The following is a 13,352-nucleotide window of genomic DNA, read 5'->3' as shown; positions in this document are numbered from 1 at the left end:
AAGCGTTCATTTCATTCATGATCAACTTATTAGTTTGCATGCCAATTGTTTGACGAAATGTCAATTGGCTGTAAGTTCTCTTTTTGGCATAAATTATGTTATAATTTTACATCCCAAGTGTTTGTCAAAATTACTAGTTGTTGTAACTGCATATTGCAAGTAGTTTCAGTCACATATATGCATTGAATATTGTCAGAATAAGTTGCACATTCATGTTAGGTCATTGTGTAGTCCATTTTGAGTCTTCTAGCACAAGATTCTCATTGATGCAAATTGAAGAAAGAGTCATTTAAAGCCAACTGAAATACTATATCAGTCATACGTCCCTTGCATGTGAATTTTTTGATGAAATTCTTTGAGCTTTCATCAGCATTTTTTGAGAGCAGATTTGAGGAGGGTCATTATAGTGGTATCAGAGCTTGATTGCAAAGTGTTTGACAAAATGTCAACAACTGAAGTATAAAGATTTTTGGTGTTTGAAGAAGTTATAACCTATTGGGGTTATTACAGTGGTATTAGAGCGGTTTCTTGCCATCCTGTGGAGGTCTTATTAGGAATTTGGATTAGCCAGATAGAGAGAAAAATGTTTGACAAAATGAATGCCCATCCAGATCAGGGAAAGGAAAGATTCTTACAGTTATTAGACACCTTAGCACAGGGACAACGATTAGCAGAGCAGAGAGCACAGGAACAGAGTTAGAGATTGGAGCTTATGATGCAGATGATGGCTCATGAAATGGGGTTGAATGCTAATGTGGGTGGAGGAAATAATTAGAATGGTAATAACCAGAGTGGTAATAATCAAGATGGGACACATAATGGAAGCGAACAAGTGGGGAACAATTTTGGTCATGCACCCCAGCAAACTAGGACAGTGAGTTCGAGGCCCATTATTCCCACATTTCCTCCTAGAGCTCCAGAGCAGCCCGTACCAGAGCCCCAGATCACTGATATACAAGACTAGCTGAGGAGAGATTGGGAAGCCGAAGGTCCAGATTTTACTGCTGCAATTACCTTTAGGGAGTATATAGATGTGCGGATGAAGCATATGCCTCGTGGACATGACAAGAACCAAAGCTATGAGCTACGGAAGAAAGTAGAGAAACTTCAATTACCATATTATGATGGCTCAGGGAAGTCTACAGCAAGAGCTTGGGTTCAAAGGCTTGACACATACTTTCAAATGAACCCTATGCCTGAGGAAGAAGCTATTAAGTATGCAGCAATTCACCTAGATGGGTTAGCACATGAGTAGTGGCATCATGGTATAGTCACTATGGGTCATGCACACATTACCTCATATGTGGAGTTTAAGGAGAGACTGATTGAACGTTTTGATAGGCCTAAGGATCGTACCTTCCCTATGACAGGCAGAAACTTGTATGAGGAGTTTAACAGACATGCTGATTCGATACAGGGAGACATTAGCATATCTTCAGGTAATGGTTTATCTGCATCATCTTCACAGGTAGAAGGGGTTACAAATGTTGTGCAGGTTGAGCCAAAAGGTGATATCACAGGCACACCGGATTGTGCGATTGACACAGATAGTGATTCCAGTATAGTTGGACTGGATGAAGTTACAGCATTTGAGGATACTGTCATGTTTGAGGATAGTACAATTGATCAGAAAGTGAGCATTCAGGACTTTGCAGAAAGTGAGTATCAGGCACAGTTGGATGCTTCTTCACATGAGATAGAGGCTAGTTGCTCTTTACTTGGTTTGGCACGCCAGCTGAAGACAAGGGACAAGAATATTGTCACGGCTTTATCTCATCATGATAGGATACATGGATTGATTGAGAATCACATTTGGATGATTCAACTGCAAGAGAGACAGAAAGGAGTCACAACAGGTTCTTCTTGTGACGACTTACAGCAGATCAAGGAAGGCATGGAGGCAATGAAGTTGGCTCTCCAGGATTCTGAGAGACATGTGGACGAGCGTTGTCTTGAGGTGAGTTCAGTTCGGGAGTTAGCGCATATAGCAGGGACTCAGTTTCCTTTTACAGTCGGGTCACATATTGATGATGATATGAGTACGTCTAGCATTCACACTCTGGATTCAGAGACTGTAGATAGGTGCGTGAAGTCAATTGGTATTGTTCACATTACTCAGGTGAGAAGTTTACTTGAATTGCCAGTTGGTTTCCGTTCATGGATTAGATGTTGGGATCCTTATCTTAATACTTGGGATCGTTTTGACCGAACATATTTATCATTCTTTGGTAGTAGTATCTGTTGCACCATCATGGACTTGATTAGTAGCTTGCTAGGTGTAGTTCTCATCCATGCCAGCAGCTTGTTTGATGTTGGAATTAGTTTTTACACACTTTTGTTGGGCATTGTTCATGTATCCAGTCAACCATTCTTGTTGGAATGGGTTGATGATCTCTCAGATATGACAAAGTTTACAAAAGAGTCCCAGGATCTGATTATTACAGATGACACCCAAGGGGATGTTGTGGACAATTTTGAGGACTGTCTCCTCAACAGTTTCCTTTGATACGGAGGTTTATGTTGATGCCTCAGTCACTCCGTTTGATGATACAAGTTCAACAGTTGGACTGCAAAATTTGGATGGCAGTATTACAGATGATAGCCATTCTGAGGTTACTCCTTTGGACAGTGTACCAGGGGTAGAGTATAGGAGTTTGACCAGTTAGCACAATCACGTGTCTAGTCAGCTGAGAGTTTGCGAGCGAGACATTTCTATTGCTTGCGAGCATTTCAATGCTGCTTGTCAATTGTTAGCCGTTTATGGATGGGGTTCTCCTGCTAGTGATGAGCAGGGAGGCAGTTATCTTTCCTTGACAGAGATCCACCCTTTATGGGAGGCTATCCGGATTCTGAGACAGAATTATATGCAGTTGGTAGCCGATAGAGATTATCTTATGGAGTGGGGCAGTACAGCATATGACGCATTATTGGTCAAGGAAGATGAGGTGAGTAAGCTTACTCAGCAGCTTGAGGTGACTTCTAAGTTTCTTGAGAGTACACAGTTGGCTTTCGAGGAGTCACAGTTTCATTTAGCTGAGGTGCCCGTGGAGTTGGAACGACTTCAGTCTTTACCAGATTCTGTACAGTCACTGACCGTGGTGTCTGGTGATCCGAGGATGTCCATGGTCGAGGTTGATAGGGGCAGTGGAGATGAGGATATATCTATCCATGACACTAGTATTGGCATATTTGGTCCGTTTCCACTGGAGGCAAGTTCAGCTGAGTTGGGCACTGCAGCTGAGCATTGTGGTATGTTTGACTTGGAGGGCACAAAGACTAGTGATGTTGTTGTTGATTCTGCACTCTTGGCTATATCATCCTCTGACTTAGCTGATGATCAATCACAGTTGGTTGTATCACGTCTGCAGGATGAGTCTTTGACTAGGATTGGTTCTTTTTACCGGCATTATACTATAGGATATGTTCATCGGTTTGCTTTTGATCCATGTGTTGAGGAGTTGATGGCAGACAGGTTTGGTCTGGGCTCTCGTTTTTGCTATCTACCGTGTAATGACTATTCACCATCAGCAGTGCATGGGTGTTATGGTTATGAGATAGTGACCGGTGATCTGCAGAGTTGTGTTAATTGCAGTAGGTGTGCAATGTGTGGATTCTCTGTATTTGGTGCAGTTTCATGCGGGAGTATTCATCGTTGTTGCAGAATTGTATTGTACATTCCACATAGGCTAGTGGGGTGTGTTGATGGTATTTACTATGTTGGCAGTTTGGGTTATCTACTCTACTTGGGTTCTGATATTTCGAGAGCTTGTTTCTCATGGGTTCCTGACTTTGGAGTTTGGGTGAGTTGTATTCGCCAATTTGATTATGGATTCCTCTTGGTTAATTTTCAGAGGTTGTTGCAGGAGCCTATGTTGACTGACAGCAGTATAGTTCATGACTACATTTGGGATCCAGGTGGATTGATTGGGTTGTTGTTCGACCATTGCTTGGGGACAAGCAATTTTGGGAAGGGCGGACTGTAATGTCCCCTTTTTAGACTTCATAGCATGATGTTGTCGTTAGCCTATTTCCCCACGGTCCCATAGGCTAACCAGGACATTAAAGGGGCTTAGAGGCCATTTGGCCTAGATAGTTTCAGTTGCAGGTCTTTTTGAGGGGTTTTGAGGCAACTTTGGGCATACTTACTATTTATTGTAAGTCATCTTGGATATGGTCGGACATCTAGTGGCAGCGGTATGTCGATGGTAATTGTTTAAAATCGGCAAAAAGACTTGTTTATCATTGATAAAAAAATTTATGCATTGATAAAGCTATTTTATGAAGTTAAATTTAAATATTTAACTTTATTAATGCATAGACTATAATTTGTGGGAAATATTTAAATTAAAAGAGTCCCCTTTATTTTATAACACATTGGAGACATAAGTTACATAAAGGGAGTGATGTTTTATCCCACATTGAGAAAACGAAGGATTGAGCTCTTGTGAAAACACTATAAAAGAAAGGGAAGAGCTTCTTTTTAGTGGGCTTGGAAATATCAAAGAAATTGGAAAATTTTCTGGACATTATGTCTCAATAGTTTTAAGGACGAAATCCCTTCAAGCTGGAAATCTTGACGCCATTGAAAGATATGGTCTTGAGATTCAACAGGGTAACAATCTGAAAAAGCAGATACGAAAAAGCAATCCGAAAAAGCGGAACCGAAAAAGCAGGCCGAAAAAGCAATCCGAAAAAGCGGAACCGAAAAAAGCAGGCCGAAAAAGCAAATCGGAAAAGCAAAGCAGAAGGGGCAGCATTGAAGAAAATTATTACAACCATCTACAACCAGGTTCCTTTATTAGTATTGGTTTTTTTGGGTGTTATAAGTTTCAGCTGTAAGTGTGTATTATACCAGCATTATCATTTTGTAATCCATGTAAATGCCAAAAGTCTTGGCCATATTTCATGAGCATTCTATTAGAAATTTCATTGCAAATTAAGAAGATAATAGTTGTTGGTGTCATTTAAGCAATTCAATATCATTATTTATCAGCTAGTTAGTTTGTACACCAACTGTTTGTAAAAATGTCAGTTGGCTATAGGCGTTCATTTCATTCATGATCAACTTATTAGTTTGCATGCCAATTGTTTGACAAAATGTCAATTGGCTGTAGGTTCTCTTTTTGGCATAAATAATGTTATAATTTTACATCCCAAGTGTTTGTCAAAATTACTAGTTGTTGTAGCTGCATTTGCAAATAGTTTTAGTCACATATATGCATTGAATATTGTCAGAATAAGTTGCACATTCATGTTAGGTCATTGTATAGTCCATTTTGAGTCTTCTAGCACAAGATTCTCATTGATGCAAATTGAAGAAAGAGTCATTTAAAGCCAGCGGAAATACTATATCAATCATATGTCCCTTGCATGTGAATTGTTTGATGAAATTCCTTGAGCTTTCATCAGCATTTTTTGAGAGCAGATTTGAGGAGGGTCATTACAGTGGTATCAGAGCTTGCTTGCAAAGTGTTTGACGGAATGTCAACAACTGAAGTATAAAGATTTTTGGTGTTTGAAGAAGTTATAACCTATTGGAGTTATTACATTATTATTAAATTATTAAATGAGAACTTCTAATTGAAAGGTATATTGATGAAGGCTCCTTAATGAAAAGTGTGCAGAAGAATACAAGTTGCATTATTAATGAGACGTCATGGAGAAAAAAGGATTTATTCTTATCTATTGCTTTTAATCATGGTTACCAGAAGACCTGTCTCCTACACCTGGAGACACGTCTCGGAGACCCCCAGTACTGGAGACACGTCTCTAGGTACCGGAGACATCCCCAAAAATGTTTGGATGCAAAAGGTTTTGGTTGCCATCTCCAAAGTCCCCCAACCAACAATTGATGTCTCCCACCAAAAATATTGAGCATAAGGCATCATAAAACTCCAAAATCTTATCCTCTATCATCACCCCTTAAAAAATTGTTATTACTTATATCATATATGTTAGTAATTATAATGATAGCCACTATAGTTTTCCAATCAATTTGCTTAATTGCTTCTAGAAAGACTTGTCAATGACGTATAATTATTTCTTTATTAAACAACAATTAACATCTCCAAGTACCCCCGTCTCCTATTTTTGAAAATTAGCCGTACCAGTACTAGTACCAGTCTCCAAGGTCTCCAAGTACCCCAGTCTCCTGGTAACCTTGCTTTTAATTACTTGTGAAGTTTCTTGAGGGTATTATCCTGGCTTTGTGAGAGGACTGATACCTCCAAAACTGATTTGCACTTTGAGCCATTGAAATACATGGTGAATTTTGCCTGATTTCTGGGACTGAATTGCACAATTGAAGTCTGGAATCTTGGTGCTGTTGTATACTAAGATTAGCTCTTCAATTGTTCAGCCTTTCATACCATGAATGGAAAGCGGTTGGTATTGTGATTGGGTGCCTAAAACCCCAATCAGTTTTTTGTTTATTGGATGCCAAGAGGGTGCTTGGATGTCTTTCATTCTCACGTCACTAGGTGTGAGTGTTTCCTGCTGCCATGAACTGTTTCAGGGAGATTGGCAATTCCTTGTTTGGGCAGTGTCTGAAATCTACATAGCTGTGATCTGCACTAAAGTGGGAAGAATGCACAGCTAGTCATGGTCATTATCATTGCTCTGGTGCAAATTGATCTTTACAACAGCTATATACACACTCTTTAATTTAATTGTAATTTCCATAGAGATGGTACAATTAATTACAGCATTCAAATTTGATAATTGGCATTGTTTACTTCAGAATTATTAGTGTTCATTGTAAACAGTTGATATTGGAAAGAGGAGTTATAAGATTGCGCCACAACTGTTTGATAAAATGCCAAGTAGTAGTTACATGTTTCAGTTATTAGTAAGCATGCCAAGTGTTCGTAGAAATATTCCAATAAAAAATAAAAATAAAAAAGTGTTCGTGGAAATCTCTACAGGTTGTAGATCCATAAATTATATGTATGCACTTGAATAGTCAAAAAAAAAAAATTGCATCTATACTTCAGTTCTTTGCTTTGATATCTAATAACCATTTGCAAGTGTCTAAACTAAATTTGAAACCATCACAAGCAAGCAAAAGTAATCTTAAAATAAAGGACAGCGAGATAGAGGCTTCATGCAAAGTGTTTGACAAAATGTCAAACACCCAAAAGTGAAGTAATTGTTGTTTGTTGGAGTTAGAACCAGTTGGCTTCTTTACACATTGTATCAAAATGTCAAACACCCAAAAGTGAAGTAATTGTTGTTTGTTGGAGTTAGAACCGGTTGGCTTCTTTACACATTGTATCAAAATCAGAGTCACTGCCACTGTCATGCTCTACTACAAGTGCATCCTCATCCAATTGAACACCAACCAATCCTAATGGTGTCTCCTCCTCGTCAACCTAGGCCACACAATTTTGACAAGTTTTAGACATGGGGGTGTCTTTTAGATAGCATGTCCTCAATTGACAAATTAGGATAGGTTGACAAATTTTTAGACATCATGGCGAATTTTTAGACAAATTTTGTCTTGTATTGTGCCAACTATGTTTTAAGGAATTCTTTGTCAATCGCGCAGGCCCAGAAACATTATTTCCTTGCATTTTTAGAAGGATATATTTCTTGTAATAAACAATCCTTAGCTGGTGTCAAACATTAGGTCTCTCGAGGATCATAAGATGTATTTCTTTGAAATGAAGGCTCTTGTTTGAACACTTCGTCTTCTTTGATTGAGGAGCAAAATTATTGTCTCTCTAAAGCACTTATACTGCATTGGTTGGCAAGATACTAAGATTCATTTTATAGGATTTCCAAGGAAACACGATCATGGTACCAATTACATCTTGGAGCTGATTGAATACCAAACAATTACTTCACAACCTGGGTCACTAGTAAATGTGTGGGTTCCAAACAACCATAGAATCAGTTTATTCACAATTAAAGCTGCATTCATAGGTACATTACACCTGAGAGAATTTTTCAGCCATTCAGATATATGTGAACATGAACAATAGATTCTAAATTTCACTCTATGGTTTCTAAAGTAAATCAAGGACTATTCTGCATGAGTATACTCCAAGTGCCAACTGAACACAGAAATGTAATAGTTTAAAATTTAAACAGTAATGAGAAACTTACTTAGGCCAGGAATGTCCTCAACCTTGATGGGCTTCCGGGGAATACCTGCTTCTTTCTTCAAGACACGCAAGAGGAAAGTATTTTAATGCAAAATTTCTTAGATACAATAAAAGAAATGTTTGCTTTAATTAGAATTTAAGTTACACGAGAAAATAAGAAACTATACTTAATCTATTACATTTTCCATTAATATTGATTAGTGCATTTCCACACAAGCTAAAAATTTACAAAAGACGGGTTCAATTAGTGCAAAACCTAACACAAAAATAACCTCTAAAACAATACTGATCGTCAGGTTCTATATTAGTAGTAAAGAATACAGCACTTTAGGTATGGCTTCTCCCACAGAAAAGAAACTAGACTCAAATTTAGAGTCCTTTTGGGACTTTTATTTGATATTGTAATTTGCAGTAATGTTTTGTGTCCAATTAGCCAACTATGATTACATGTGGAAATTAAAATAGTTAATTTTTCTTTCTGAATTTTAAAAAACTTGCCTGTTCTATTTATTCATGACATTGATGCGCATTTTCTTCACAAATAGTTCCGAACTTTATTTTATTTTAAATGTCACTGTAGTCAGGTTAGAGATTTATTGCTGGCATTAACCACGCCATTATTTTTTTATGATACGCTTCTACAACGATGTATATAATTTATTTTCTTTCATTCTAGACAATCAGGACCTAAGGCATGCATATGATGGCACCGAAAGACAGTCACTAGGACATTGTCAAAACTAAATTCAAAAATAATTCCCTTTCACTGGAAAAATGGCAAGTTCTTTTGTGTTTCTGGCTTAGATTGTGTATGAATTTTTAGCATCAACATTTCGGATCCATTACTAAAATCAAGTTTTAATGATGGATGCCATGATGAAGAAACTCTAGGTATCATATATCGCACCTATAAAACTTCCTTCCACTGATTCTTACAATTAGTTTAACAGTGAAAAAGACAAATGAAATGTTGCACCTGGGTTCAGAATGCTGCAATTGTGATTTCCCATTAAACAATACAGACACATATATCATTTGTAGACTGAACCCTATGACATTAGCTCAGAATTTTAATTACTTCTATTGAACAAAAGAAAGTAGTAGTATTCTCTAGTCTTTAAAGCGTCACAAAATTCCACCGAGCTCAAAAAATTTCATGCCTGATGTTATGCATGCAAAATTTCCTACCTATAGGAAGATAAATCCACCATATATATACTAAACACATGCTTAGCACTGCAAATTACAAACAAAAAATGAATGAAATCAACCAAACACCACCTAGAAGTAGGTGGTGAGAATTGTTATAGGATCCAAAAATTTCTTGCATCAATTTTGCAAACACAATTGCAAACTAAGTATTCCTCCAATATTATTGAAATCATTCTCCATATTAATCTCCTATGGTTTCTAGCATCTACTGAAACCAGGGCTGTTTCCTAGTTCAACCTTTCAACATACTTGTTTACCACTCTTATTTCAATAGAGGTATTTTATTTCACTTAATGGAAGGCATGGCCAGATTTTAAGAGCAGACATCCATCTACTTTCTAGTGTTTCCACTTTCCAGTCACGTCATCACATTTCCTACCTAACATGCAGAATGTGTAACACTCATAGTATGTAAGAGGTAATTATTCTATTTTCCAATCTTGAGATTCTGCATGCTACTTTTTTGTCAACATTGCATTATTCTTTTCTGTACTGGTGCCATGGCAACCATGAATAAGTATATTGGGCTATATCTATTGAAGGAGTGGCAACTTATCCAATTCACCTTTCAACATAACTACAATGTTTACAATTCATTACCAGCCATCTGAAGCATGTTTACATAATGCAAGGCATGGTTACATCTATTTTTTAATAGCACACATGACTCCATCCATTTTCTCAAGTTTCCAGCTACAATACATGAGCCTACCAATTTCCTAAGATAAACATGGAAAGTCTACATCTTCTTACTGTAAACTAAAGATTTTCAGTTCAATTTACAGTGGTTGATATTCATTGTGCTAAAGCCTTTCAAAAAATACCTGTAGTTTTTCTTCTTTTCTGATACCCTAGATTTTGTATCCTTATTACAGAGAAAGCTTGCAGCATCATCTATAGCCAAAAAAAAAAATTCTATTTGCAAATTCAAAGGTGTGACATAAAAACTTCTCCTCAATTGCCTTTGTCCGTCATGGTCACTGTGAGGCTCTAATATATCCATCCACCCTTTTCAACATGGAAAATTCAATATACATCAATTACAAACCAGTTTGAATACCAGCACTCAGACTGACTGTCTAAACACTCAATTCATTATAGCAGTGTAAACTTTATAATTTTTTAGATGACGCAGTGACGGTATCACATGAGCAGTAAACAAGACTGTCATCCTATTGAAAAGAAAGACAATCAAAAACACATGAGAATCTCAAAATACCTTTTGAATGTCTACGCCTGGATATACAATATGACAATTGGAAAGCTCCCTTATCCTCTCGTCAATTGTCTGCCACAGAATGGATGAATAGAAAATCACAAGTGCATTCTTAAACAAATAATCAGGCTAAAATTCCAATGAGGAAACAATTTGAAGAACACGGAGATATATGGACCTCAAAATTTAATAAAAACCACACTTCTGTCACCATATCAATAATTCCATCAGAGATGACAACTGTCTTAAACATCCCAGCACCAAAAACAGAACTAGACCAACTACTTGCAACCAGCATAGGAGGAATTACCTGACAATATGAAACATATAGAAAGTGCCTTGATGAAGGTTGAAATCACAAAAATAGAACTGAACAAAAATAGCTTCTAATCTACTATCCTTATTTACATTTACTCGGTATAGCACAATCATTTCATCTTCACACTATTTCTATCATACAATTTCATGAAGGTATTTACATGCATAAAAGCACCAGAGTTACCAAAAAGCATATATGTAAAGTGACTGAGTATACATGTGTGCAAGTGTTTACTACACCCATGCAGTGTTTTTAAGTGCCTACCCATTCAATACATACATATGTGTGTGTATTGTGGCTGTGAACAAATGTGATTGTGTAAATACCATAGCTACAAAACTAGGACTTGGCTCAGACTCAGAGAGCTGATTTTTTGACCCAGACTTGGACGTGGCACTGAAACCAGCCAATAATCAACAAAATGAAAAACCATAAAATACAAAAAATATTAAGATTCCATACTTGTATCATTGCACCCTTCAATAAATAAACTTTAAGGACAAACTAAACTAATCAAATAGAGGCTATTTTGACAGCATACATAAGATTACATCAATCACATGTGTATAAAAGTGGATTTTAGCTCAAGGAAGTAACAGTGTATATATATATAGGCATCGGCTATGCAGGCACAGATTTCATCAGGCATACGAAGGAGATAATTTATTTTTCTTAAAAGTTGTAAAACAATACATACAAAATGCTAAATTCGTGCCTGTATAGCCTACACCTATGTGTGTGTGTGTGTGTGTGTGTGTGTGTGTGTCATTGTATATAGAGAGAGAGGGGGGGAGAGAGAGAGAGAGAGAGTCAAACATACACAAAACTCATGGATTATAAAAACCATATCATCAAAACTAAAAGTGTTAGTCTTGTTGAAGTATAGCATCATTCGAAGTGATATACTCATTACATTGAGTATTTGTATTCATGATTTATATGAACATTGTTTTATGTCTTATATTATTGATAAAAATTATATATATATGACTATGACTTAATTAATCGGGCTCTTATAATCAAAAGAGACTATTATGTTATCAGGTTCCTAAATGTAATTGTTTTACCACCGCATGATTTTCAATTGACAAGCAAACTAATTGTATTTGCTTATACACTGACGGTGATCAAGTAGGGACATGACCCTACGTGGCCTTTGGCCACATAGAGTCATGTCTCTACGGGGACATGACCTTGTTGTTAAGGTTGTAGCTTCTGTCGGATTGATTTTATCATGAGATACCTTATTGATGGCAAATCATCTTTAAGATAAATATCTTATATATATAACATATATTATATATGTAATATAATATATATTATATATTATTATATAATATAATAATATATTATATATATGCTTAAAGATGAGTTATACATATGGTTATTTATATATATTAACTAATGATGATTAACTATAGAGAAATGTCTCTTAGTACATTTGCAGAAAATGATCCATGTTACTTAACAAGTCTATGACTCAAAGGAGCCAACCTCACTCAGCATCCCATAATCCATATTTGTATAATGTCTTACACAAGCAGCTTGGCTAGATCCTTGATGATGTCGTGACCATGATATGCCTCTATGTCACTGACACAAACCTCCAGGGAGTTTACTCGTGATATCTCTTCATCTACCATGATTGCCACTTCTACCTCTTTAAGTGATAAACATCATGTTTCTCCCTGGCATTTCTTCATGAAAAATAGTAAGCTATATCTCCTCCAAGATAAATTACTCGTGGCTCTGATACCTGTTTCCTCCAACTCATCTTGGAACCTTAAGTTCATTATGATAACGAAGCCCTTCAATTAAATTACCAAAGTGCAGAGAGTTTTCCCTTATAATTTGAGTAACAGTTCTACTGTAAATCTGTTTTGTTCTCGATGATGATAAAAGGTATGATTAAAACATCTGCAAATCCAAAAGGTTTATCCCTACAGGTTGCTAAGGTAAAGATTAAAGTATTGGCACATGGGAGCTTCCCCTTACAATACAAAATGGTTTATGCCTGCATGCCATTATGTTTCTATGTTCCTAAAATCAGCCTACAAAAAACACCCACGCAATCTAGTCCAGATTTAGGTTCCCATTGCTCAACATATAACTCTAACATCTATTTTTCCTAAAACAGTATCTGTTGCAAAATTTTACTCAGATTTCTTGCTTATGATCTCAAACTCACAATCATAAACTCTCTTATTCCCAAAAAGAATACATCCTAAGTTTTAGTCTCTAACCTTAAATTATTCTTTGTTTTGTGTAGACCCTAACACTATGCCTTACTGGAAGTTCTTTGATGATTGAATTAATAATGTCTGGGGTAAAAAATTGGGCATACATGTAATTTTTGGTAGAATGATGCATAAGATAAGATAAATCTATTAATGTCCAACAAAAGAGTCCAAGGGACTGCAGATACTAAGCAGAAGGACAGCCCACAGTAGGAGCACCAAACAGTGTCCAGAGAAAGAAGATAGAAGATAGAACAACAAAA

At 36.7% G+C, this 13,352-nt stretch overlaps 1 protein-coding gene across 6 annotated transcripts in view; it reads right to left on the bottom strand.

Annotated features, from left to right (window-relative positions):
* The window catches only part of HAG1 (histone acetyltransferase of the GNAT family 1), a 181,530-nt gene that overhangs the window by 26,283 nt on the left and 141,895 nt on the right, over positions 1-13,352 (bottom strand). For 3 of the 6 annotated variants that reach the window (XM_089831450.1, XM_089831451.1, XM_089831452.1), the window contains exons 8-10: positions 10,712-10,843; positions 10,537-10,605; positions 8,107-8,161 (exon numbers count right to left, since the gene is read on the bottom strand). In XM_089831450.1, coding sequence (XP_089687576.1) covers positions 8,107-8,161; positions 10,537-10,605; positions 10,712-10,843 — 256 coding nt within the window. The remainder of the gene's footprint in view (positions 1-8,106; positions 8,162-10,536; positions 10,606-10,711; positions 10,844-13,352) is intronic. The other 3 variants (XM_089831454.1, XM_089831453.1, XM_089831455.1) reach the window with 1 other exon arrangement.

Source organism: Cupressus sempervirens, chromosome 5 (genome assembly GCF_028749045.1).
Source record: "Cupressus sempervirens isolate cs-2001-9-10 chromosome 5, ASM2874904v1, whole genome shotgun sequence".
NCBI classification, from domain to species: domain Eukaryota; kingdom Viridiplantae; phylum Streptophyta; class Pinopsida; order Cupressales; family Cupressaceae; genus Cupressus; species Cupressus sempervirens.
Note: the sequence above shows the minus strand (reverse complement) of the source record. Positions and strands in the feature narration are given on the sequence as shown.